Below are 27,643 nucleotides of genomic sequence, written 5' to 3'. Positions count from 1 at the left end.
GCGGCTGATACACCAGAAGGCTGTGCTGCCATCCAGAGAGACCTGGACAGGCTGGAGAGCTGGGCCCAGGGGAACCTCATGGGATTCAACAAGAGCAGGTGCAAGGTCCTGCCCCTGGGGGGGAACTAGGTTAGGGGCTGAACTACCGGAAAGCAGGTCCACTGAGAAGGACCTGGGAGTGCTGGTGGACAACAAGCTGAACATGAGCCAACCCTGTGCCCTTGTGGCCAAGAAGGCCAACGGTATCCTGGGCTGCATTGAAAGGAGTGTACACTTTTGGGCCCCCCCCAGTTTAAGATGGAACTCCTTGAGCAAGTCCAGCAGAGAGCTACGGAGATGATCAGGGGGCTGGAGCATCTCCCATATATGAGGAAAGGCCGAGAGGCTTGGGTTTGTTTAGCCTGGAGAAGAGAAGACTGAGGGGGGACTTCATAAATACCTATAAATAGCTAAAGGGTGGGTGTCAGGATGATGGGACTAGGCTCTTTTCAGTGGTGCCCAATGATGGGACAAGGGGCAATGGGCACAAGCTGGAACATGGGAAGTTCCACCTCAAGATGAGAAAGAACTTCTTCCCTGTGCGGGTGCCAGAGCCGTGGCACAGGCTGCCCAGAGAGGTTGTGGAGTCTCCTTCCCTGGAGACATTCAGAACCTGCCTGGACGCGGTCCTGTGCCCCCTGCTCTGGGTGTGCCTGCTCAAGCAGGGGGGTTGGACAAGGTGATCGCCAGAGGTCCCTTCCAACTCCTACCATTCTGTGATTTTTAATTTTATTTATCTGTTAAATTTCATAATCGCAAGGATGATTTTTTTTTTTAAAATCCTATTTTTTTATTTCTTGTGTACTCACTTTGTGTACTCCCCCACTGAGACAGGGACATCCTCACTGGACGTGCGGTGCCCTGTGAAGCCTTATAAGTGTGAGGAATTAATTTCACCCTTGTAAATGTATCCTTTTAGAGATCATTCACTGAAGCACCTTAATTCAGATGTACAAAGTAACAAAATTTTTGAGACGGTGAACTTTGGGAATTGTCTCATGCAATAGTTGTCACTGCAATATCTGCTTGGCTGAAAGACACCTTACTGCTGGAGGTAAGCAAAATGGAAGCTGAGATGGGGATAAAAATTCTTTTGGATGTGTCTTTAAGCAAAGACCCACCTACTCCCTATAGGCAATAAAAAGCTACAAAAAATCTTTTGTACACGCATCGGTTTGTTCAGATGTCCGTGGCCAAAGAAGTCCTTGCTGCCCGCTCCTGGGCAGCCAGACGGGCCCTGGCTGGCATCAGGCGCCTCCGCACAAGAGGCTGCAGTTTGACGGCCCTGCAGCGTGCAAAAGCACTGTGGCCTCCTCAAGAAGGAATGGGGATGCTTAAAAGTATAACAGTGCCCATAACTGTGAGGGGAAGATCCCTTTTGGGTCTCAATGTCCCTCTAACTACAGCTGCAAAGACCATCCTTCTGCAGTGCCGGAATCTGGGTATCTGCGTCTGGCACAGGTGTGCAGCGCACGCTCACCTCCCGGGGCAGTGAGGAGGAGGAGTTGGGGATTGCTCAAGTGCTGGTGGCAGGGTGAGGCAGCACTGAGTCAGGCACTAACACACCTGTCTCTTCCCAGCAGCTTAAAGCAAGAGAAGCTGCCTGGCCGAGGCTCCTCTACGCATCGGCTGCCACGTTTTGCACCAGGCTTGGGTGTGGAAAAGACCTAAATGGGGCTGTTCTACAGTAAAAACCAGGTAAGAAAAGGAAAGAGGGTGTTCTGCGACGCGCTGTGCAGGCAGCCCCTTGGTGGCAGAGGGGGCCTGCTGTGGAGGTGGTGTTCCACCTTCTGTATCTTCAGCTCTGATATTTCTTCAGCACCAAGGCTGAGAGCAAAGCACGGCTTCTGCCTGAGTTTTGTGCCTGCTTTCTGTTTTGTCTGTCAGGAACGTATGGGCTTTAATGCTGAAGTAATTTAACTACTTTGAAAATCTCCAATTAAAAAAAAAAACAGCCGAGGTCTTTTTGTACGTTCCTGTTGTCCCTCACTTCCATCCCATTGGGCTAGGCAGAACGAGCCACCAAGGGAAAATAAGGAGGTATCGCTAATGTCAATGAGTGCATGGGGAAAGCCAGGAAACGAATATTATGTGAGGTGTTAAATATACCTTGCTTAAAAATTGTGGAAGTTTTTGGGCATAAGGGAATGAATGGTGACATGTTGTTATATATTGATCTACGTATTAATTGCAGTGATATTCCCTGCTCTATACATCATGAGCATGACCTCTGTCTCATATGTCTGTGTTGCATTGCTACATGGTTTTGCTCTTTTCTTTTTGCTCCTCCTGGTTTTTGGAGTTTTTTTCTTTGTGGTTTTAAGTTTTTTTGAGCTTTTTTGGTTGGTTTTGGTAAGATTTTTTTGTCATTTAGAGCACTGAATGTGCAATTTTTCCTCTTTTTATTCCTTTAAAAAAGACAATTATCTAGGGAACTAAGTACCTCCCCTTCAGCCCCTCCACTTTTGATTAAGTACCATGTTTGGCTGACCCTTGCTTAGGGTGGGAGAGAATGACGATATCAAACCAGTTTCCTGGCAGGTTTGTTAAATGTCTTCTGATAACCACTTAAGTTTAGGTGGTTTCCCAAGATTTCCATTGATACTTTCCTGTGACCTTTGGTTAAAGGAAAATTGGATGAGATGATTTATCCAGAATGAATAATTACAGAGTTGTTGCTTTCACTCCCGGCTTCTGAGAGGTTTGGGACAGGTATCTGGAACACATTTTTCAGGTCCTCATTTTCTGAGAGCCAGCCCTGCTCTACGTCAAACCTAACAATGGAATTATATGGCTGTAAACCAGCTGACATGCAGCATCGTTACACCATGATATTGTTACTAATTCCTGCCCTGCTAGATTGTCTGCTGTTTGTTGTGAAATATAGTGGATATATATGACATCCTTTGAATTTGCACAGAACAAGATGCGTGTCAGCTCTATTAATAACACAGCAAGGCTCACTATCATATATATCTGTGATAGGGATGTAAGAGTCAGACACCTCAAGCTGAGGGTTACCACAAGTTTCCTCATAATGGAAAATAGAAGACATCAGAGGTTTGGTCTGTGATTGAATGTACCTTTTGGGTTTCTGGCCACACCTGGCTGCAAACCTTCTGGGAAGAAGGAGAAGACAACGCACAAGGAAGAACCTCATTTCAGAAATGTTTTGGATGGTTGGAATTGAAACACTTAAGTAAATGCTATCTCTGATTGTGCTTCTGTTCTTTCTCTCTGCATTCTCATCCCGTGTATTTTGTATGCTGTTCAACAGACAGAACCCTCTCCATGCAACTTGCTCACTGTAAAAGTCATACGGATGAAAAATGCCAGGAAAGCAGACTTGTGTGAGTATCTTTGCTATACCTCTGGAGCATCCACATGCTTATAAAACTGCTTGGAATATAACCAAGTGTCACGAATGCTACAGAGTATTTATAAAAGGAGAGAGAGAGAAGATGCGTAAATGTGGTATGCTGAAGATGACGTAGCACTTCAGGGCATGGTTTAGGAGACATGGTAGCATTGGGTTGATGGTTGGACTTGATCCTAGAGGTCTTTTCCAACCTTAATGATTCGATGATCATTAGAAGATATTAGTTATTCTTATATCTTTGCCAGTGTAATGGTGAAGTTTAGCCACCTGTTGTAGATCAGAAGGTGTTTGCACAGAATGCATAAAATGTTTCACACCTGACTCTGCAAAGAAAGGGTTTTTTTATTCACAGGGAAGGCTACACTAAGAAGTTTATATGGGACACTTCTTTCTATGGTTCCTTCTTACAGTAATGTCCACGCTGTGCATCCCTGGGCCTATCACAGAATATTTCATGAGAGCTCAGGGCTGGATACTTGACATCTCTCATAGACTCTCAAATTTGATTCAGCCATAGGAACAGCCATGTTTCAAAACTTAGTCGAGGCCTCACACTGTTAGCTTTTTCTATTCTTAACTATTTTCACAAAACCCCCAGGAATGATAGCTACATAGAAGTTCATTAGTGCTCCATAAATATCTGAACTGCAAAGCGCTAGGAAAAAAGTGTGAATGACAATCACTTCCAATCTGAGGAGATGGCCGATTGTCTTGCATTTATTCATTTATACACACAAGAAGGTCTGAATCCAGAAAGTTTCTACAGGGATCAGACCAAGCTAAATTTGTTCGGTTAAAATGATGCAAGACAAGATGTTTGTTTGGGCCTTTCCGGAGTGATTTGCTTTAGGTTTTGCTATAGTTTCTCTAGGGACCAAAGGTATATGAAGAAGAGTTTCTCACTCCAATTTTTACTGAAGAGGGGTAAGAAATTTTCTTGTTTCTGAACGTCTGGGGAAGAAGAGTCTGTATGAACCTACCCACTGGACTACTCCTGATGTGTGGAAAGGAGATTGAAGCTCAGTTGTAGCCTGGAGAGAAATCCCTTGCTACAGCTAAAAGCTATTTGAAGGTACAAACATGCACTCCGAACTGAAAGAAAGAAGTATAGAAAACTACAGCCCTTAGATAACTTCCCACATAATCATGTTCAGTTAAACCTTCTGCACGATAATGAGTTTATCAAACTTCCTCTCCACCTTTTTCTTAATTAGATCAATGCTTTTTATTTTTGTCTTGAAACTATTTTTATTCTGAAGGGAGTTTCCTACGTCTTGTTGCTGTCCTTCCCAATACTAGAAAGTTTCTAGGGCAAAAGACAGGTAGTGAAATGCTCAAGGATTTCTGCTTCCCAGTCCAAGACACATCCCACCAGCCTATAATGCTGCTTAAAGGAGCAATTCGAATGACAGCGGTGCTTTTGGAGCATGGCACAGGGTCTGGAGCAGCGGAAAAGCCACAGCACGGGCTTTCCAGGCTGAGGCTGTTCCATCTCACGCTGTGAAGCATGCACTGGATGTTGGCTACAAAACAGACCAACAGACATTCACCATGAACGTGGCCAAGCCATTATCCATTTGAAAAGGTAGTATAAGTCAAAATACTGAGGGGAAAAGATTTGCACAAACAAAACAAAAACAATATTTGCAAAAGATGAATGGATTGCTTGTTGGGTACTTCTGTCTTGTAGGAAAAGAAAATCATACCAGCCGTGGCACTGCCTTGCTTATGCTTAATTGTTGAATCTGGCTTTGACTGACAGCTGCTTAATTCCAGTAACATTTGATTTTGCTGAGCATAAAATTTGTCAGTTGCATTTATCAGAAAGATCTGCTTTTAAACCACTTCAGGACGTACTTTTCTATGCAGCCAGATTTGTAGAAGTCGCATATTTCAATGACGCGCTCCTCATCATATAAAATAAACTTATATTTCAAATGTCTTAATAAATTAATTTAACCTCCAGTTAAACTCACTGGCAGTGAAAAATCTAGTGCAAATTGCATGTTGGTAACTGTATGTGACTTTCACTGAGAAGCAGCAAAATGGGAGGCTTAAGACAAAAAAATGTACCACTTTTACAAAAATTTGCTGGTTTTTGTGTAAAACCAGGGGAATACTGTTGAGTTGTTTCAGTCATCTTTAGAGTTCCATAGAGATTAGCTTGACACAGCCTTAGGAAACCCAGAAACATGTGGATCTCCATCACCAGCAATGTAGACTTCTTTACAGTACCGTTCTTCTATTACTGATCTTTTTTTCCCCATTCTTCCTTTTCCCAGCCCTGTTTTTATCACTTCCCTTTTCCTGCAAACTTTTTTCTAGATTCAACAAGTTGGCAAGCGTCATCTATTTCTCAGTCATCTTACAGATTTTTAACATTTTATATAATTTCCTTCTATCTCTCACCAATTGTGCCCATCCTTTATTTTCTGAAGTGAATCCTGTTCTGTTATTTTCTCCTCTCAAGATCCCTTCTTGCACTAGGTTTCTGTAGAGTTTTTGGACCTCTGTTTAATACTCATCTAGCATTTCAAAGGTCTTCCAACCGGGTGCCACAGGTTAACTTCATTACTGGTCTATTTGCTTCATTTCCCAGGTAATGGCGATGGGAATATTAATCCATAACGATAGACCCTTAAAACCTCACTAGCATCTCCTCTGGAATAGACATTACAAGACTTTTAATGGAAGTTCAGTGCATAAGATAGTATTTTTATTTAAGACAATTTAAATTGTTTCATTCTGGCTTCTAAACCCTGCATCTTTTTCATGCACCCTTGCACTATTCTGTCTCTTCTTCCCAGGGATCCATCAGTGTGTAAATTATAACGCTAATTTCCACTTGTGTATTGATGCATAGCTGATATCACTGATACCACCTGCAAATTTATTGCCTTGTTTGTGTTCTCCACATTCCCCCTTCCCACCGAGCACACCCATGTCCCCATCAGGCTCATTGGGGCTCTTGATATTTCTGGACCTGTGAATACTTGCCAGTTCCCAGATTTGTGTGTGTGTGTCCCACCTGCATCCTGACTCCCTGATGGGGTGACACTTGGACGCGCACCAATCCAACCCACCCTTAAAAACAGGGCTTTCTCTGCAGAGAATTTCAAATGTCAAGCTCAGCCACTCATAGTCCTTGGGCAACCACCATAGCTCCAGAACAAGCAGAAGGATGTGGCATGTGGTTCATCTAGGGAACTCCCCACAGCAGATCATCATGGATGCCAAAAGTTTATCTAGGTTCCAGATGGAGACTGGACAGGTTCATAGAAGAAAAATCCAGTGAATGTTGTCTTAGGAAGTGTCTGAATCTTAAATTATGAGGGCTGAGAGAGCTTTATATGATGCTTGCCCTCTTATACTCTTCCTTAGACACCCACCACTAAATGTGGGGCATATTCTCCTCAGGCACTGAGGTTCATCCCTAACAAGACCAAAGATCCTTCCCCCAAAACCCCCAGAGGGGCTAAAGAACAAGATACTAGAGAGAAACAAAATCATGACATGGAACTAACAAATGAAAAAGAAAACAAAACAGAGTGCTAAGGGTTAAACAAAAAGGTAAAATTAGGCAACTGGATGGGGACACTGAAATGAGCAATTTTAAGCCATCATTCCCTGCTTCCTGAAAACATCCAAGAGCCCTCTGTGGGCACTGCCTGTGGGCCCTGGGCTAAGTGGTCCTTGACTGGTATAGAGTTAAAAATATTCTTCAGCATTTTCTTAGTAATAAAAGCATATTTTTGAACCTTTTATGGATTTTTTTTTTTTTTAATTAGGCTTTTTAAGTTTGGAAGCTTCCACGTTTTGGACTTTTTTAATATAAGGCTTATATAAATTTAGGTACAATATTTTTAAAAAAATTAAGTAGGTTTTACATTTTTAACAAAAAACATATTTTACAGTATTGCAGTAGCAGTTCTGTCATATGAGATTAAGTAATGGAAAGGCGTTTGAGATCCTGAAAAGAAATATAGCCAGAATACATTATTGTTTGAGGAGCTATGGTCCAATGCGATACTTATTGCAGGAACCCACAGATTTCCTCTGGTGTTCTGTCCTTGCACTGTTGTTATTGTTTCATTGTTATTTATCTATTACTTCACCATTTAAGCAGTTGCAATTATGTACCAACAGCCTGTTGGTCTAGGTGTTACTTGAAATCTCACTATAAAATACGAGGATGTGGACTGATAAAGCCTGACAGGAAGAAAATGGGGGAAAAAAAAAGTAGTAAGGTTATTTAGCAACACCTCAGCAAAAGGATATTTCAAGGAGGGATGTAAAAGAGGCTAGCGATGCTGTTTTAGGGATATTTGTAGGGTGCTCCACCCAATGTGAAGCGCAGGGTGGGAGAAAGTGTGAAACCTTTTGACTGAGGTTGAGCTATTTGGAGATTAATGTTGAATGCTCCCTGGAGGCAGGAACTGATCTCCCAGGACTGAATGGATTCTGATAGTCTGACTGTGAAGGGCCTTGAGAAGGAAGATATTTACTTTCATGGAAGTAACCCACATTCTTATTTAAAAAAAGAATATAAAAAGTCCCAATGATCGAAATTATTTAATATTCTGCACTCTAGAAAACAGCGATGCCTGTCTGTCCGCCCACCCTCAGCCAGATCTCCACTCAGCTCCGCACTGGGGGACGAAGAAGGAAAATGCTTTATATTTTGTGACATGGATGGGCCCAGGTGAAGGGAAACATGACCAAGGAGATGATCTAGGCAAACAGTGTCTGAGACCACGTTCTTGGTTTGGATCTCTTCAGCACAATAATTAAAAACTATACCCTGACAGCCATGAAAAAAATTCTACCCCCTACACACAGCCTCAATGCAAGCACTTAAAGGCTGTCCAAGAGGAAGATGTCCAGGTTACACAGAGGCTGGATGTTGTGTCTGTTAGTCTCAAAAAAAGGAGGTAGAATTAATATTAAAAATTTTTGGGTTCGTCCTGTTTGAATTTGAGCTGTCTATGTGAGAGGTGGTGTGATTTAAGCTCGAGCCAGAACAGCTGGTGCCCTGCTCTTGCCTGGGATGCAGCGTGGTGCTGGGGCTACGGTGTTCCTGAGCATGGGTCATGTCATTGTAATGCTTTCTAATGGTAAAGCACAATTAAGATCCAGTCCTGCTGCTATCCTGGAAGATAATTAGAAACTTAGTGTAATAACTGGACGAAGAGACCGTGCTTTCATAAACACCTGCTGCCACGCCTGCTTTTGGCAGGATGTTGCCCCACAGTGATACCACAGCTGCCACCCCAAACGTGTTTGATGGCTGCTCACGTGTCGTGGTCCAGGGGAGGGGCACAACAGGTCGCTGCTGTGAGGCTGTGCTGCGTGTGCCGTGCGTGAGCGTAATTGCCGCAGTTAGGCTTAGGTACCGCCGTAGCGATGATTTGCTTGCAGGAGGCTGGCCGTGGGAGCCGTGCACATATGTGTGAAGGGGCACTTAACACAAGGCGATGTGGTACTGGGGTGCGACCGGCCGGCCGGGGCACAGGAAACGCTGGGGAACTGCAGTTCTCACCTCTGCTTCTCCCTGGAGCTGGTCAGGCAGAACGCGGGCCTGAGGTATCTGAGATGTGTAAAAAGGGTTCCTGGGTGTTGTAAGTGCCTCTCTTCTAACACCTGGAAAAGACTTCACGCACAAAAGGCAGTTAGGTTTCAGAGAACACCTCTGAAGTACAAAAGGCGTCACCAAACACATTTTGCAGGTGGAAGGAGGGAAGCACGCTTGTTTAGTGGCTGTGCCAGAAGTCTCCCAGAGAAAGTCAGATATCTGAAATGAGAAGTCAGAGCTCTGCTCTCTGACAAGTAGTTATTTCTTAAAGATGTGCAATACAGTGCAGGAGCAGACAGCGATCACTTCCAGAAAAGAAAAAACGGTGGGCTTTTAAAGTAACACTTTGTTCTTTGCAACAGACCTAGTCAGAGCATGTATCGCTATTTGGGCAATGCCAATGAAATAAACTTTGGGTCACTCACAACTTTACAGGCTTCAGCCCTTCTGATCCTCCTCATAGTGGGGGTGGGGACAAGAGCTGACAGCACTCTGTGCTATATCAATCCGGACTTCCCAAGAACCAAAAAGGATGTTCATATGGACATTTTCTGTATATACACAGAAGTTTGGGAGTGACTAGGACTGTTAGAAACTCAGGTGATTGCTATGTGGGTTCTTTTCGGTTGGTTTTGTTTTGTTTTGTTTTCAGAGTTTATATATCTCTGTATATACCACAACTACCTTCATCGGTCAAAGTTACTATTTATTTTTTTTTTTGTTCAAAGTCACTCAAAGATGACTTAAGTCTCAGGGAAATCAGGAAAAAAAAAGACTTGTCTTGTTAATTCTTCAGTTACAGAGTGTGATAAAGGGCCAAGTAAATTATTCTGTGTTCTGAGGATCTGTTTTCAAGGTCTACCAGTAATGTTAAGTGGGACAAGACTCAGTCTAGTCAGATGGAGGTGTGTCTGCTGTGCAATGGCAGGAATGCTCGAGTAGGTGGCGTTACAAGTAGAGGAAATATAATCCTAATGATGGGAATGGCATTCGTGGACAATAATCCCCCATGCTATCTTTGGCACTTGCGTGGGTGGTTGTCCCTAACAGACGTATTCCGTAGGGTAACCATCCCTGACTTTTGAGTGTGGGTCCACAGGACTGGCAATTTCATGATTCACATTTACCTTTTATTTCTTAATAAGTATGACAAAACATATTTCTTAATAAGTATGACAAAAAAGGCAGTTTATTCTGACCTCAGAATGAAAGTGCTTGTTAATGATGTCAGCACTGCAGACTGCTGTTAGCTGCTTCACACTGAAGCTTTGGTCCTGAAAATCCCTCACCTATGCTGGAGCTCAGCTGGGAAGTCAAACTTTACAACTGGCCTCTTTATCTGGGAAAGGAAAATGAAAATACTAAAGCTGCCCTCCCTACATCTGGAAATGTTAAAATTCATAGGTGAACTTTTATGACCCGAACACACCTCTAATTAAAACAGCAAAGCCAAAGCAATATAATCTTGTGCAAAAAAGCAACACCACCTCACTCTGTGCTGGGAAGCACAGACAAGCTTTCACCTGCCCACCAAATGTTGCAAATACCCTTAACCCTCCCTGGCTGAGGCACAGAGATGCAGGTGAAAATAGTGGCATTAGGCAATAATTTTTTTTATACAGCTTTACTGGCAAAAACTCTCCCTCAGAACAGCTGCTTCTCAAACCACATGTTACGCCATGAGACCGTTCGAAATTTCAACACTTGTATGTGCTCATTTTAATCCACTTCACAGAGGATTAAATGCAATTAATCGTCTCCACCAATGATTAGTTATTTTTCTTGAAAGTTTTTTTCTTAAATTTTTTTCTTGGAAAGCTTTGTTGTTGAGCTCTATGGTGTATGTGTGTGTTCCCTTCTTTAACTTTCCAGAAGGAAATAAGGCCAGCTGAGATCAAGTGCCTTGGTGGAAGACCTGCCTTCTGTGATAGCAATGGGGCTTCATGGGAACATTCAGTGAAATGAGCTCCTGTTGCCACGGCTTTGGCAGCCAGATGTGCTAGAAAGGATGGTCCGAAGAGTAGACGAGAGAGAACTTACAGCCAGAGTTACCCCAGAAACATTAAGGCATGTCCATGCCTTCCTGTGGAAGCCCACTATGGGTGAGCTGTGCTCTGTCTGTCCAGCAGCCCCCATCAAGGCTGCAAATGTTATCTGCTCCGTGTTCCTGACTAGCAGCTGAACCATCAGTGGTACCCAGCCTTGTGAGGCTCCCATGGGTGTGTGTGCCCCGTGCGTATGGGTGGCTTATCAGTGTTAAAACCTCTGAAGTCTGATATATATAGCCTGGCTATGTATCTTTGAAATGTAATGCAATGTAACTGCATATTTTAGATGTTCATTGTTTTTCCAGCAGTTAAAAGAAGTAGTTCTCAAGAAGAGCAAACTTGCCAGGCTTTCACAAAGAGTAAAGCTAGATGTTTTTCTAGCACTGGCTTGATGGCACCTTAGCTAGCATCCTGGCCTGCATTCTGCATCCTTCCCTGTGTACAGAGCTTATACTTTCATACAGCGCAACACCCCACGGGGTACTAGATGAATTTCCCAATGAAATCCATTGGTTTCACACTTTACCTCTCTTCATCAGTGACCCAGTCGGACTGCTACGTGAGCCTAAGCCTGCCAACAGCTTCAGTGCAGCATTTCCGCACCAAAACAGTCCAGAACAGCAAGAACCCAACATGGAACGAAACCTTCCACTTCATGATTCAGAGCCAGGTTAAGGTAGGAACGACAGCTATACCCAACAGGTATTCTTACCAGGTATCAAACCTACCATGTAGCCCTTCTACACTGAAGGTCTCTCTGAGTTCCCTTATGAAGTATTCACATTCTCTTACTGTAATTATTTAGCTTTGAATGATTGGATAAGACTCTATCTTCCTGAAGAGTCAATTGTCTGTAGAGGGCAACTGCAAAATTTCTATCTTACTGTTGAGCTTGCTTTCATTCTCAAACTTCTTTCCCAAACTCCTTTAGCTAAAATGAAATATCTGTGGTATCTTATGTCTGTTAAACCTTATACAATCTATTTTTTTTTTTTATTCCAGAATATTCTGGAGATGAAAGTTTGTGATGAGGACAACATAACTCAGGATGATCATCTCCTCACTGTATTCTTTGATGTCTCCAAAATCCAGCTTGGAGAAAACATTCAGCTGTGTTTCCAGCTGAATCCACAGGTATGGATAAAATTCAAGGACAAAGCTAAGGGGATGTGGTCAGGTGAAAATGCAGTTATCTCATCTTTCATCTCATGTGTATCATATACAAGCCTTTCTTACTATTTAATCACCTGAGTATGTCCATCTGTTTCAGGGGTTGATACCCATTGTTGCTTCTGTAATTACTGCATATTTTGGGTGCTGCTTCTGCAGTCATAGCTGGCCAACAGTATTGGACTTAATTGTCTGGTTGCTGTCTGTCGTGGTTTAGCCCCAGTCAGCAACCCAGCACCACGCGGCCGCTTGCTCCCTCCCCCCCGGTGGGACGGGGGAGAGAATCGGAAGAGTAAAAGTGAGGTAACTCATGGGTTGAGATAAAGACAGTTTAACAGGTAAAGCAAAAGCTGCGCGCAGAAGCAAAGCAAAACAAGGCATTCATTCACCCCTTCCCATGGGCAGGCAGGCGCTCAGCCATCTCCAGGAGAGCAGGGCTCCACCACGCATAACGGTTACTTGGGAAGACAAGCGCCATCACTCCAAATGTCCCCCCTTCCTTCTTCTTCCCCAGCTTTATATCCTGAGCATGACATCGTATGGTACGGGATATCCCGTGGGTCAGTTTGCGTCAGCTGTCCTGGCTGTGCCCCCTCCCAGCTCCTTGTGCCCCCGGCAGAGCACGGGGAGCTGAAAAAGTCCTTGACCAGTGTAAGCGCTACTTAGCAACAGCCAAAACATCTGCGCATTATCACCCCTGTTGCCAGCACAAATCCAAAACATGACCCCATACCGGCTACTACGAAGAAAATGAACTCTATCCCAGCTGAAACCAGGACATTGTCCCTGCTGTCAAAATATTGAGAGTTTACCCCAACAGTTCTGGGCATTCCTCTGCAGTTGGAGCTGGTGGTTCTGAGCTATGCATTATGTTCTGCTAATATAAAAGTAGTGATCTGCAGTAATAAGCTGCAAACTCAGTTTTCATAACTGAGTTTTTCAGCAGATCTTGATTTCATAAGGTTGAGACAACTTTATACTGAAGTTTTAAGGACAGTACCCCTAGAAATACTTTCCTTCAGTGAATGCTGACTTGATTTGTTGCCTGTTTTGGAAAGGCTCACTCTCCATGCTGTCTTTTCCTTAGTGCTCGCACTAGGGGCTAAAAAAATAATGGGAGTTGCACCAAAACCTGGGAAGGGGGAAGGAAAACTCAGGGGAAGGGAATTACAAAAGGCAAAGATGGAGGCTGAGCAGGTAATGAATCTATATTTGCAGACTCCACCAAACCAAAGTACGCCCTCCAGAACACCCTGGACTTCATATACCGAAGTATGCCACCATATTAACGTGCCACCAGGCCCATCTGCACAGGCTTCGGGTGAGGGCTGGGAGAGAGTCAGGGTGACTTTGGTGCACCAGAGAAGTCCATGCTGAGGATCAGTGGGGAGAGCTGAGAGCTTGTGGGGAAGGAAGGGAAAGGGGAATTGCAGGTGGCCTGTGAAACAGTGAGGGGTGAAGTGACGACTGCAGAAAGGGGCACCAACTGCCAAGAGCCCCTGCAGTACATTTGGTCTGCAAGGTCTAAAGTAAGGGTCTACTAAAATAATGGATATGGTGTTAGAAGTGTGTGATGCTAGAAGTGTAGCCGATAGGACATGAAGGAAATCATATCTGTTGCACGTGCAGTAATAAAAGGTGGAAGCTGGCTTATAGAGTCCCCTGAAGCGCACAGGTTCCTCTGGGTATCTCTTTTCACAGGAGAATCAACCTGCAATGACTGCTTTCATTTGCTTTCACAGGGAAAAGAGGAGCTGGAGGTTGAATTCACAATGGAGAGCAGGTACGTAAGGTGATCAATAGAAGTACAAGCCAGAGACAAAACGTTACCGACACAAAATCTTAGTTTACACTTGCAGCCCCCTAACACTGTCATCGTCTGAATAAAGCAGAGAGGAACGTCGGGTGTTCAGGAAATGCTTGTGCGGGGCATTTAACAGAGGAGGGGTGCATGACAGTGCGTGATGTGCATGCCATCTACCCTGGGCATCCAGATACATGGACAAGCTAGCGCAGTTGCTGATGGGAGCATAGAGATGTCCCTGATGGCTGCTGCTCACAAGGCTGCAAGGGGCATTCGCCAACGGAGGGAGTTTTAAGTTTCAAACCCCTCTTACTCCTTACTGTGGGCTCCCAGATATTTGCTTTGTCATAAGAATGTGGGAAAATGCTACTTGGAATTTGTTTTAGTTGTGGAAATAGATTAAAAAATTTTTTACTGTGTTTCTATGCTGACTGTAGAGTTAATGGAGAAAATGGGCATATAAATCGGTCCTAGTGCTGCTAGTTTAAATGGTAATATTTTTTCCTTTTTTGTTATGGCATGTTGGATGAACTCGCCATCTTTTCAGCTTTGATCCCCCAGGTTTGAATGGAGCAATACGGGGCAGTAGTGTAATTATGCCATCCTTGTGTAAATTTGCTCTAGTACGTCAGAAAATGATCCTGTCTGATATAGTGAGGCGCTACCCCGTTCAGCAGATCTCCAGAAATAGTTTAAAGTTCAGACTCAAGCCTGTGAGAGGCAAATTGACTTGAATGTCCAGTTAGAATTTCTGATGTTGTTTGCCCACGCTGCTGGTGCAAAGATGAACTTTAAAGATAAAGATAACAAGATCATTATTAAACAAGAGTTAAAAAAAACAAACCAAAGAGAAAAAGGAGAGTGCTGGTTTTGAATTTATTGTTTTCCATTTTGTCTTTTAGTCCGGATCCTCCTGAAAACATTGTTACTAATGGAGTTTTAGTGGTAATTTTTATTTCATAATCCTTTCCCTGCCATATAGCAATGTTTATTGCAAAGCTAGTATTAAAGGTACTGGCAGTTGCTCTGTATGGTGGCATGAAGCCATCAGCCGAGCAGCAGGCTTAAGCTGGTGTCAGCATCAGTTTTCCTATGCGGCCCTGCTAGTGACTCGTGCTGGGAGGGGCCGCAGCTGTGAAAGGTGTGAGCTGCCCCCAGCACTTGTCCGCACTGAGCTCGGCTCAGGTGGAGGACATCCCACCGTCGGGGGAGAGCCAGGCTGAGCATCCTGCCCTGCACCCCTTCCCCTGCAGCTTCCCCATGCCCTTTGCAGGACTGCTTCTCCAGGCAGGAGCAAGCAGATCCCTCCTCTTTCCTAATCTATAGACGATCTGTTATTTCCCATGTGGAAACCCAATGCCATCTCCCTAGGCCTGGTAGGAGGGTTATAGGCTGGCACCATCTCCCAGCTGAGATGTGCGCACTGAGCCCCTGCCCCTTGCACGTGCCCGGAGAACCAGCTGAGGCAGAGCTCCGCTGACAGCGGACGACTTCTTCTCTTCCCCTGTTTGTCTCTTACAGTCCCGTGAGGTTTCGTGTTTGGATGTGCAGGTGAACGGTGGGAGGCTGAGGAAGGACAGTACGGGTGAGTCTTTCACTGACTTACAGAGCAAATCTGGATGTCGTTTTATGGCAAAAGCGCTCAGTGTTTTACCCTTGAAAGCTGTGGCTTAAAGTTACTTCAGATGAGAGACAAAATGCCATGGATGTCAGTGGCCTCTGGAGGGGCTGTGGTTGCTCAAAAATATTATTACAGAATGGGGCATGATGAGCACGTGGTCTGGTGTCCCTGCAAAATACTTTCCTCTGTAATAACAACGTGTCAGATGTTTATAACTTTCCAAAATATTTGTGCAGGGAATTGAAATTTTCTCAGTCTTAAACTGGAGAAAATCCTTGTTCTTTCTGGATTCGGAGATAAAGAAAACGGGCAGGATGAGGGTGGGCCTCTTTGGTCAATTTAACTTCTTAAAATTTCTTTAGGAGTAACAATATAAACCATGCCAGTAGATGAAACACAAGACACACAGTATATTACCAAAGACATTCGTTGCACATTTTAAGCAGTGCATCACTACTATGTCAAGCCCGTGCTTGTTGACCTGTGTATCCTCCTATGCAATTTTTAAGACATCACATTCTGACATCTCCTGATGGCCCCAATCCAGCAATCTGCTTTAGCGTGTGGATGATCCAGTTGAACTCAATTGTCAGAGTGAAGGAGTTCACTAGATGGGGCTGAAAATCCTTGAGTGGAATAATTCTTTTGAAAGCTGACTATATCCTTTGAGTATTTGGATTTACAGAGTGTGTTTCACCTTGAACCCTGGTTGATACCATTCCATATAAAGACCATTTTTCAATTACTTGGGGTGACATACCTGGGGCTTATTACGTGAAGGCCAAAAACCCACCAGACATTATTTTTGTAAGTGTTAGAAATGTCTTCAAAAGAAATATTACAGGTTGAAGTAGGGGGAAACGTGATAGACCGACTGAGATTCTACTGGTTCCAAAGAGAACTGTGCTCTGCTGCAAAAAAAGAATCCCCCAGAAGTATGAAATTTTAAAAATACCTTATTATTATACCAGAACAGTATTTTAGTACCCCATACTGTCTTATTGCTGAGGCACTTTGAAAATTTCAGACTTTCAGGAAAAAGCACTTTTTTTTGCCAAAAACTGTTATCAGCTGTGAGTCGTTATCTAGTGAATGGAGTGGTAGTCTCAGTTAATCACAGTATATATGGAAATGCAGTGGTGCTATAGCAACAGTTATTATGTGGCGTGTTCTGTACCAGAGCTCTAAACCTGAAACCCAAAGGCTCAGGTGACTGAATCTATCTATTTATCCTATAATAAGGGCATCAAAATGAAATAATTACTTAAGAAAAACATATATTACGTTACTGTGCAACGAAACAAACCACATTTTTTGAAGAACTTAAGTTTGAAACTCCTTTGCTTCAGAGAGGAAGTTTGCATTAACTGTGGATGGATCGTACGAAGGAACCCAGACCCACACACTGAGCTCCTGCCTCTGCCCGACCTCCCCGGCCAGGTTCCACTACATCAAGTATAACCAGTCAGCTCTCACCGTGGCTCTACCGCGGCGGAGGCGGCTCAGCAGGGTATGTGATTGCCGCTAATGCGTAGCTGGCTCTTTTCTGTGTATTTCCTTGGGGACCTCTCAGACCTGAGCGGGTGTGCATGTCTGCGTAGGCAGGGAATTGGTAAGTGCATGCATGTATGTGAGGCAGGGGAGACTACTTTTACCTTCTGCTTCCCCTTTCTTGTATAATAGCTAACCGTCAGTAATTCTTTTTACCTTTTTTTTCCAGTCTATATCAAGTCAAAATGAAAGGGATGTGAATGAGTCTGTGACTCTAGCTCTGAACATGCTTCCTATACAAGAGAAAATAACAATAGCGGAGGTGAGAACAAGCCTTTCTGTATAAAAAACAGCCCAACACACATTCACTTTGGTGGGTGATGAGAGTCTTACAGTTCAGTGGGTCAGTTCCCGTCAGACACGATGCGTGCTACAGTGTAAGGTGTGAATTGCAATCACTCTGCAACTATGCTATATTTAGTTTTTAATTTTGTTCTGCACGTGGTTCCAGGCATGCCGTTCAACCCTGTTCGGAGTTTAAACTAATTTCTTCAGGGCATATCTAATACGTTCATCAACGTAGTGTGTGAGCTAACAGTAATGGATATGACAGTTAAGACTTATATTTGCAAAGGGAAAGCCTGAAGCAGAAGATAAAACAGAGAACATCCATATGCCTGTGGTTCAGATGCTTTCAATGACCTTCCCAGAGAAAGAAGGTTGAACTAGGTGTTCAGCTATGAAAAGCCCACCTGGCTTGGGTGAATGGCCCACTTTTATTCAGCCCAGACTGTACGGGAGCTTGTTACGTCTCTCACAACGCAGACAATTGCTGGCCAGATTCTGCAGCTGCATTGCTGACTGCAAAGATAGTGAAACTCATCCCATGGCTGGAGTGGGGGACACGCAGGATTAATGACCTGAGCATGCTTACACTGTTTGTATTGCGATTTTCAGGACAGGACAATTGACTTGTACACAAAGGCAAATGAATGGTAAGTGAGTCTCCAGCAAGACCTGACCCTGTATCTGGGAGACATTTGCACCTATGTAAAGCTCATTTGAAATCAGCGGGGGGTCCATGCAGGCTCAGTTGTAAGCGGAGGTGTGTTCATCTTTGGGTTGCAGCCTTTTTTTTTTTGCCAGGTACTCCTTTTTCAGTGATGGAGAGTTAAATCACGCGTTCCTTTTCCTCCAAATTCCCAAGCTGTTAGTGCAGCTCAGTAAGTAGATCTCAATTTGTGTGCACTATTATGCACACAGATGGAGAGAGCAGCTCCACAAAGAAATATTTCTGTATTACACAAACAAAATAACACCAAGGCATGGTAGCTGTTCCCCTGATCAACTGCAGTGCCCGTTGACAGCAGTTATCTAGTTACAGGCACATATGGCAGGCACCACTGAAAACCGAAAAATTAATTACGTGAGCAAATAAAACCAGAACTGTGTTGTAGAAACCTTGCTACCATACCAGGACAGTATGTCTTGTTCTGCTCTGCCTCTCCGTTTTCCTTCTTGTTAGCAGCTACAGCAATTAAGCAGAGGCCTGTCTGTGGTGCTGCTCTTTCTCATTTATTACATTATACTGTCCACAAACTGATCTGTAAACACACACAAGCATAGCTGGAGTTGGCCACGGTGAATAATAATAATATAATAATATTTGTGCCCTGGTCTCAGGACTCAGGGTCTGTTTTTCAGGCCAAGAAACCTAGATGCCCGCCTGGGGTTTGACCTGTGCACTGAAGAACAGGATTTCCTGCAAAAACGGAGGAAGGTGGTTGCTGCTGCGCTGAAGGATGTTCTTCACCTGGAGGAAGATCTGCAAGAACACGAGGTAACCAGGAAAGGCACTACTGGGGGATTTTTCTCTCTCCTTTCCCTCAGGCCGGGAGATGAGGAGTGATTTCCTGCCTCCACCCGAAGGAGAAGGAGGGCTTCTGTCAGGAGCTGCTCCTCCAGGGTGCTGTTTTCAGCCAGGGTGATCTCAGCTGAAGAGCTCTGTCTGGATGAGCAGAGTCTCTGTTTCCACTTGGCTTTCAGGTGAATCGTTTGGAGGAACTTCAAACCAAGGAGTTTGGTCAGCATGTCTTAAAAATCCTTCCTGAAGTGCCCAAATCTTTTAGTATACCCCACAGGGGTATCCAGGAACTTGTATTATTTATAACTCACAGAGTAATGTTTCTTTACCTTTAATCTACGTGTTTTACTATTGTCTAGATGTTGCTTTTGCATGTCTGTCTTCTTTTGACACAATGTGCCCTAATGGCATTTTTCCACATATGCTTTCTGCCCTTTTTTGTGTTGAACAGGTGCCTATAGTGGCTGTGACCACAGCAGGATGTGGGATAAGAGCGCTCACCGCCATGTATGGCAGCATTTTGGGTCTTCAAAAGTTGCGTGTTCTGGACTGCGTTTCATACATCAGTGGCTCGTCTGGCACAACGTGGTGAGAAGTCATTTTGATAATATTGCTTGGATTTTGTTGTGTTATGCAAAACCCATGCTTTGTCAGCAAGGGCAGAGGGGATCTATTGAGTTACTGCTTCCATCTTTGGTCTGTGAATGCCAGGGTCACCCATGAAAGGCCAGTTGTGCATCATACATTTGGTGTCACTGAAGTAACTTATCCCTAACCAGAAGAGGAGACTTTATGGGAAGTGCAAACATCCTTAATCCTATGCAGAATGATCCTCTATGGTTATTTACTGTTCAACAGAAATAGCATAGACAGCTGATGGAGCTGTTTGTCTGGATCCAGATCAAGTGATTTTTGACTGTCTTTAGATTTACGTTCCTGCTCAAAGTAACCTCAAAGAGGAGAGTAACCTAAAGATAAAACAGTAAGCGCCCAAAGCTCTGCAAAGTATATCCTCTGAGTTTCAAAAGCATCTTCTACATGTCTTTCTGGTTTCTATCATGTTTTCTGTCTGCAGGACCATGACAAAACTGTATGAAGATGCTGACTGGTCACGTAAGGATCTTGGAGAAATAATTATCGAAGCTCGGAAGCAAGCAGCCAAGTGCAAGATGGGGGCTTTTTGCTTGAGAAGTCTGAGGAATTATTACAGAGAGCTGAGCCAGAGGACCCAAGCAGGACATAAGACATCTTTTATTGATCTGTGGGGGCTCATGATTGAATCCATGTTAAATGACGGGGTAATGTCTATATGTCTTTCTTCTCATAAAGTTGGGGATTTGATCTTTATGACAATTATGAAATTAAAACCCTAGGAAGAGACACCTGGCCAATAAGAATGTACTCGGTATGTAGGCATAAAACCATGTATTTGCATTAATAACTTGGAGACATAGAGTACGTCTACGCTGGAGCCTAAAGTGTGATTGGACGTAACATAGAAATGCTCAGACTAGCTCTAAAGTAACCAGCCTGCTAATTAACATCGTAGCTGTCCAATAAATTTTTGAGCGTCTTATGTGTTTTTCATAGCCCCATGCTTTTATGTCTCCACTGGTGTAATATTTACACAAGCTGCAATCATACTTGAACGTACTGCAGGTGTACCCCATACGTAGTTACTGCACTTTGTGATTTAGTGATGAGAAAGTATATAGATCCAGAGCTCCTGAGCCATCTTAGCTACAGAAACTGTGGTTCTGCAAGTGCCTTTCAGCTACTTTGGATTTGGTCTCTCAGGACCTCCCGTTCCTAATTTTGTTATAATGATACAAGCAAAACTTTCCATGGAAACCAGCAAACTGACGGTAGCTGCAGAAAAGGTTATTTTATTTTAAAATCCTACAAACATGGTTTGTGTTTTATGGAGGTGAAACAGATAAAATGAAATGCTCTCACTTCATATAATATTTCACATTGTATTTCTGGCCTCAGTGCTACACAGCAAAATTTGCTAGAATTTAATTTGACTGACGTACACTCAAAATCTCCATTTAATGTATAACAGAAGTTGTTAGTATTGGGCATCTCAAGGATTTTTCCTCTGTGGATGTTAATGTTCAATATGGTTTAAAAAAAACACAAACATCTCAACTAGATGGGTCATTAATATGCTGCCTTGAAGAACTCATATGTTTAACAGATGAAGTATGTGATAATAGCTAAATTACCCAGACCTGCCCTATTTTTTCTCTCACATTTAGCAATGCAAAGTTAGACTAGCATGTGAAGCAACTCATCCCTGTCATTGTATACTGAATGTAGAACATGGCTTAACAACAATTATTTCTGTTCCCATGATTTTCTTGCCCTCTGTTTTTCAGGCACATGGAAGTAAGTTTAGGGGAAAATTCAGGAAAATTATACCCTATGTTCAAACTTTTTTAAGCTGATGTCTTTAAAGAACTGATTATCAGCTATCCGGTTTTTTTTCCCCAAATCTAGAAATGCCACCACAGACTTTCTGATCAACGTTGGGCAGTGAATCAGGGTCAGAACCCGCTGCCCATCTACCTTGCCCTCAACGTCAAGGACAAAGTTGCCACCAAAGATTTTAGAGGTAATGTTTCAATGCTGCAATATTTATTTTTATCTTGGGAGATACACCATGGGGTAGATAATGAAGAATTATTTTAAATTCTCACTCCAAGCCAAGAGAAGTCCTGTTCAGAGACAGAGGAGTAACTGGGCAGCCACGGGATAGACAGCAACAGTTTAGTAATTTGTAAGATCTCCTGGCATGGAAGTGTGCATATTCAAACATTAACTTCGGGTTAATAGTACTATGTAGATCTGTGACAATGTTCTCAGAAACACTACGGATTCTTAAAGGAAGTGATTCACGGGAGCTTTCACTTTGTTTAACATATGTTTTTCATGGTTGGCTAAAGGCAATAAAAGCAATAGAAGTCAGTCTGTATTCTAGTCCACCTTCCATGAGAAAACTTCCCACTTGCTAGATAAAATGAAAGAGGAATTTAAATCTTCCCTTAGCCCCGCCGCTGCTCTTTCACAAACCCATAGACAGCGCAGCAGCTGATTGCAGGTGGCCGCCTGCAGGGTTTGCTCAGGGCACCCAGCTCGCCCCTGAGGGCTGACACCCGGAAGGTTTATTCCGTTTTCAGCTGCAGAGCTAGCGTTGTTGGTGTGTGTTTTGGCAGAGTGGGTGGAGTTCACGCCGTATGAGGTGGGCTTCCTGAAGTACGGCGCCTTCATTCGCGCTGAGGATTTTGGCAGCGAGTTCTTCATGGGTCGCCTGATGAAGAAGCTCCCTGAGTCCCGCATCTGCTTCATGCAAGGTGACTCACTTGCCTGGGGGAGCGACAAGGATTTAATACAAACACTAATGAGTCTGGAAATTAGACCCCAGCAACCTGTTGCTCCGCGCGTGGCAGCAGAGGTACAGGGGCATGTCAGAAGTGGTTTGGTATCTCAGCCAGCTGAGATTCAGCATGTCTCCTGAGACACGCTCAACTGCCCAGATAGCAGAGGTGGTCTTATCATTTGGACTAAGATAAACTGAAACTAAACTGACAAAAAAATTGTTGTGTACCTTCATGAATGCTTTTGAAGCGTCACCATTTCCTGTAGCTTGCAAAACATTTTGAAAGTTGGAAATCTATGAGACTTTGTGGGAGCTGAAGGAAACGCTGAGAAGAAATAAATAGGGCAAGAAAGAGGGGAATCAGGGAAGGAGCTGGCTGGAAATATTTCTCTATCAGAGGAAAAAGGAAATGAAAATAGGAAATTCACAATGTAAAATTTCTGGTAAAACATGTTGGAAGAAAAAAATATTTGAAATTTCTTCTGCAATGTTTGCCTTCTAACTTAACTCTACCACCGAAACAGGTGTCTGGAAAAAAAAAGTGGGTAGAAATGCGAAAATGATGTAGAAGAGCTGCTGAAGGAAGAGAAGGCAGTTTTTAAAAGACCTACTTTGTGTTTACCTCAGTACTGCTTATTAGACCTTTCCCACTTCCCAGGAATGTGGAGTAGTATCTTCTCCAAAAACCTTTTGGATGCCTGGCATGCAGCTGACAATTCAGAGGACTTCTGGCGCAGGTGGACCCAAGACAAAGTGACTGAAATAGGTAAATCTCAAATACCTTTTGACTTATGGCCTCCTTCCTCCAGGTCCCTCTGATACGGTAGGTGTGCTCACGTTTCTCATGTTTTGAGTTTTTCTGCCAGCCTGCTGTTCTCAGCCTCTGGGTATGGGAGGCACTGGGGAAACAAAGTGATTTGATATAAGCAAAGCACTGGCTATTCAGTAAAATAGTGAGACTGTTAATAGAAGGAGAGACACCATCAGACAGATCTTGACGGAAAGGAGATAGGGATGGATACGTAAGGTGGTCCCTAATGTGTTGTGTTAAAATGCCTGGGAAGAAGAACTTCTGTCAAAACCTCATGTCAACTCTCTGTTAGCTAGAGAGAAGAGTTAAGGACTTCCTTTTCCAATTCTGTTTGTCCTGCGTAGCACATCCCTCCCTCAAAATCTGACTGAACTGAAAGGTTTAGTAGAGGTCAAAGGAAGTTAATGGAGTGGAGCTCTATTACGCCAGCTGAAAGAGGCAGCTTTGAACGGAAAGACCATTCCTTGCAAATACTTATGAGCATCTTAATGTTAAAATTCAAGCAAAACCAGTAAACAGACTTGGGTGAGGATCGTGTAGATTATGTTTTTGGAAAAAATAAACCCCAAACCCTTATGCCTGGGTTTATATAAATAATTGGAAAGTTTGTGTTAAATTCAGCTGGCCAAACCCAAACCAAACTGAACAATTTTTAAAATAAAAGTAGAATTATTTAATTTAAAAATAAAACATTCAAATTTTTCTTTTCATTTTATAAATAGGCTTTGAATTTCGTATTTAACCTACATGGAATCTAAAAGCAGTAATCCCTTCAAACATATAAATAAAATTGTTTTTCCTGGTTTTGTTTGCTTGGAAAAGTGAACGTAATATGTACCAAAATCATGTGTGTTATGAGGAAAAACGCTGCTTTAATCAGACATGGCCAACCAGGGTTTAGAAAACAAAAATAATTTTATATTTTATCGGAGCTTGAACGGAACTCACTGCAGACCACAGGGAAAAATTAAGCAATGCTGAGAGCTGTGAAGACGTGGTTACTGTTGGTACAGAAGAGTTGCTGACCTTTTCTCCTCTTTGTGCCCAGCCTTCTCTCAAATGCTGTCATAATTCAATCGCGTGTCATTTATGCCATGTATCTCTAGAGGAACAACCAGACTTACCTGAGAAGCCGTACGAGATGGCTACATGCATGTTCACTCCCACGAGCGGCCTCTCCACGGCTCTCCGGGATATCCTGACGGACCGCCCTGCTGTCTCCAAGTACCACAACTTCCTGAGGGGTTTCCAGATGCACAATGAGTACATCCAGCATGAGCACTTTGCAAAATGGAAAGGTGTGGGCAGCACTCCTGCCTACGTGCCTCGTTGGTCACTGGGGCAGGCACATAACACGCGGCGTTTGTACATCCTGAGGAGAACTGAGCGGGTTTTGTAGTTGGTTGTTAGTGTTTGCTGAGAGGGGAGGAGGGTGAATGAAGTAACTCCTCACATCTCTCACTTCCAGTAACAAAACCGGTCAATTTTTGGTCTGTTTGGTACTGGAAGTCCTAACTGGGATGAAAATCACTGGAGCGGGACTCTGCACATATAGAAAACCTGTCATGGGTTTGGTGCAGTTGATGGGTTTGGAAAGACCAACAAAACATGAGTGGAAATGCTGAAGGGAGCTTTAGGATTGCTACACGGTATCCTAAAGCAAAGGGAAAATCCTGAGTGGGAGGGAAGCTTGCTTTCTATCTTGATAGATGTCTTTCTGCAGTTTAGCAGAATCTCATAGCTCTGAATTTTTTCCTCTTTAGACACTTTCCTAGACACCTCTCCTAATGACCTGAGAGGCAACTCGGAGCACCTGGAGTTGGTGGATGCAGCTTTCTTCTTTGAAACCAGCTGCCCACCGCTTATGAGACCAGAGAGGAAAGTGGACGTCATCATACATTTAAATTACACCGGTGGATCACAGTCCTTGGTGAGAACTCTCAAAACTGTCTTTGTTTAGTAACGGCTTTTCCTTTTTTTTCCCACAACTTTCAGACGGGTGTCTGTAAAACATGAAACTTAATGGAATTTAGTAACATGGAGTTTCCAAACCTTAGAAGAAGAACGGAAATTCCCAGAGGGGAAAATATCTTTCTTTTCTCAAACCACTTTTGAAATAGTCCTAAGTGCTTGACCAGTGAAATACACAGCAGCACAGTGAGGTTATGGTTGTTGAACTTCAATTTCCATTACAATTATGTGTAAGATTTTATAGCACAAATATAGCTGGAAAAACAGTGTCTGTGACTCAGATGCTGAATTTAATCTGCATTTTCCTTAAACCAATAAAATTTTCTTTGTCTTTTTATTTTAATATGTGATTTTCTAACTGTCCAAGAACAACCTAACGAGTGAAGAATTTTTTCATCTTTATTGTTATCTCTCTTAATAAATACAATTTTTCTCCTTATATAGTAGGCTTGAAGCAAGATATCAAATGCATGTACTGTGTTTGCAGAAACCTCATTTGGTTAAAATATTTATATAGATTTTGAAAATGGTATTCACCATGTAAAAAGACAGATTTAGACTTCCAAATATATACTTGTAATAGTAAACCTGTTCCTGAAGGGCACCACAGAGAACACAGAGTGAACTTGTTAAGATTCTGTCATTTTCTCAAGTGGAAGATAATTCAAAGCTCTTCTTATAATGTGATGAAAAAAAAAAAAAGTGTATGTACCGCAGCTGAAAAAGAGCATATGTAATAATTTGCACTACAACTCCTTTTTTTTTTGTAATCTGAAATCTTTTGGAAATATTTAATTCAAACAAACTGAGGTGATACTTCAGTGTTGTTAAGTAATTTAACAAAGTCATCACAAATGAGCTTTCTGGTGAATGGTTTGGGTGCTTTATTTTGAGACCTAAAATATGTTAGCTTGAAATCTCATATTATTTCTAAAATTCAAAGTTACAGAAAAGTTCGTTTCAAAACCCTGCTAAAGTCTATTGAGGTCAACTCACAAGTTATACTGTTATATAAACTTGATACAGTTATACTGCTATATTAACTGCTATAACTTGACTGTAAATCTTACTGTCTTGGGCCACAAATTTAGTTTTGTTTAGATCTGAATTTTTGTGACTTATTTCTCCTTTAATTAATGGTACTTAATAACATTCTTTGAATTTGTCTGTTCTGTCCCTACATAGTATTCCCATTTTAAAGACATGCCTTGGTATATATTTAAGCCCTCTTTACCATCTTAATATTGGGTGTTTTCCTGTAAGGCTATTTTCAAATAGCTACCCAAGCAACAGAAGAACAGTCCCTGGGGCTGCAGGTGCTCATGCTGTTGCAAGACATCCAGCGTTATCGGTCTATTTTCTGCAGCTTGGCATGAATTACTGGGCTTCAGCAGCAGCCTGATCTTGGGTTTCTTTTCCGTTCCTTATGCTGCTGCTGTTGGGCTATGGCCAGCCCCTGGAGCAGGCTTGCAGATACTTCTCAGAGCAGGGAATTCCATTTCCCAGCATCGGGCTGAAGGATGATGAGAAGAACCTGAAAGAGTGCTACATGTTCGATGGTGCAGACACCCCAGGAGCTCCTCTGCTGCTTTATTTTCCTCTAGTGAATGACACCTTCCAAAGATATGTAGCACCTGGTAAGTTAACAGTACCCAGCTAATTTTATTGACCAATGAACTTTCATGATCCCTAGGTGTTTTTTCCCTCATCCCAAAACAAAAATCCTTTGCTTGCTTGTTTCTACTAGCAAATACATTGCAAAATGGAATGACACACAGCAATCACATCTGCGACCTTTCTAAATTATTCTTGACATAGTCTATCAGAGTCCTGTTATTCCCTGGGACTATACAACCCCCTTCTTCTTTTCCCTTGACAGGCATGTCACGTAGTGCTGCCGAAATGGAACTGGGCAAGGTTGATATCTCCAGTTTCTGGTCTCCATACTCGACGAGGGAGGTCTCCCTGAAAGCAGAAGATTTCAACAAGCTCCTGAAGCTGACTAATTACAACGTCATGAACAACGAGAACATGATTCTTCAGGCCTTGCGCATGGCTGTGGCACGGAAGAAACAAGCTCTGAGCCAGCCAGTTTCACACACACAGTCCTCTGCTTGAACAGCTTTTTCCTCTCTCTTACTATTTATCATGATAACACAGAATTATATATCAAATGCAATACCTACTTCACTGTTCTTGGCAGGCGCCATCTCTTTCTAACTAAGTAGCCTTCTTAAAAAAGGAAACTTGAAGTATTTGTTTCAAAGCCACATGCTTTGGTTCACTAAGCAGTAGTTGCTTTTTGATCAGGTGCTGTGATATGAAACATAGCAGTCTGTTGTTAACACCATCTCACTGTGATGCTCCAGAGGCGAAGATTCATCTGTGTGTGATAGGGAAACAGTTTTAGCTCGCTCTCTGCGCTCTCTTGTTGTCTTGGTGGCTAGTTGCTAGTATTTTTTCATCTGGAAAGTATTCTGGCATTTCATTG

At 42.9% G+C, this 27,643-nt stretch overlaps 1 protein-coding gene across 1 annotated transcript; it reads left to right on the top strand.

Annotated features, from left to right (window-relative positions):
* The first annotated feature begins 1,710 nt into the window (after positions 1–1,710).
* LOC142062741 (cytosolic phospholipase A2 epsilon-like) lies at positions 1,711–27,270 on the top strand. Its single transcript, XM_075105643.1, has 20 exons — positions 1,711–1,737; positions 3,317–3,389; positions 11,578–11,714; positions 12,041–12,172; positions 13,951–13,991; positions 14,915–14,957; positions 15,534–15,597; positions 16,983–17,143; positions 17,354–17,446; positions 18,082–18,119; positions 18,808–18,964; positions 19,440–19,576; positions 20,064–20,286; positions 21,491–21,605; positions 22,207–22,344; positions 23,029–23,136; positions 24,288–24,479; positions 24,945–25,111; positions 26,606–26,789; positions 27,032–27,270. The coding sequence occupies exons 1-20, from the start codon at positions 1,711–1,713 to the stop codon at positions 27,268–27,270; spliced, it is 2,469 nt and encodes an 822-aa protein (XP_074961744.1).
* Positions 27,271–27,643: the final 373 nt, after the last annotated feature.

This window comes from Phalacrocorax aristotelis, chromosome 10 (genome assembly GCF_949628215.1).
Source record: "Phalacrocorax aristotelis chromosome 10, bGulAri2.1, whole genome shotgun sequence".
Lineage (NCBI taxonomy): Eukaryota > Metazoa > Chordata > Aves > Suliformes > Phalacrocoracidae > Phalacrocorax > Phalacrocorax aristotelis.
The sequence above is the reverse complement of the archived record's forward strand: the minus strand, read 5'-3'. Positions and strand labels throughout refer to the sequence as shown.

Bases quoted from the DNA above. Each gene is read 5' to 3' on its own strand.
- LOC142062741 (XM_075105643.1), top strand. From the start codon at position 1,711: ATGGGGCTGTTCTACAGTAAAAACCAG. The intron at 12,173-13,950 runs GTATGGATAAAA...TTGCTTTCACAG, and splicing joins GTTTCCAGCTGAATCCACAG to GGAAAAGAGGAGCTGGAGGT. The intron at 25,112-26,605 runs GTGAGAACTCTC...GGCTATGGCCAG, and splicing joins CCGGTGGATCACAGTCCTTG to CCCCTGGAGCAGGCTTGCAG.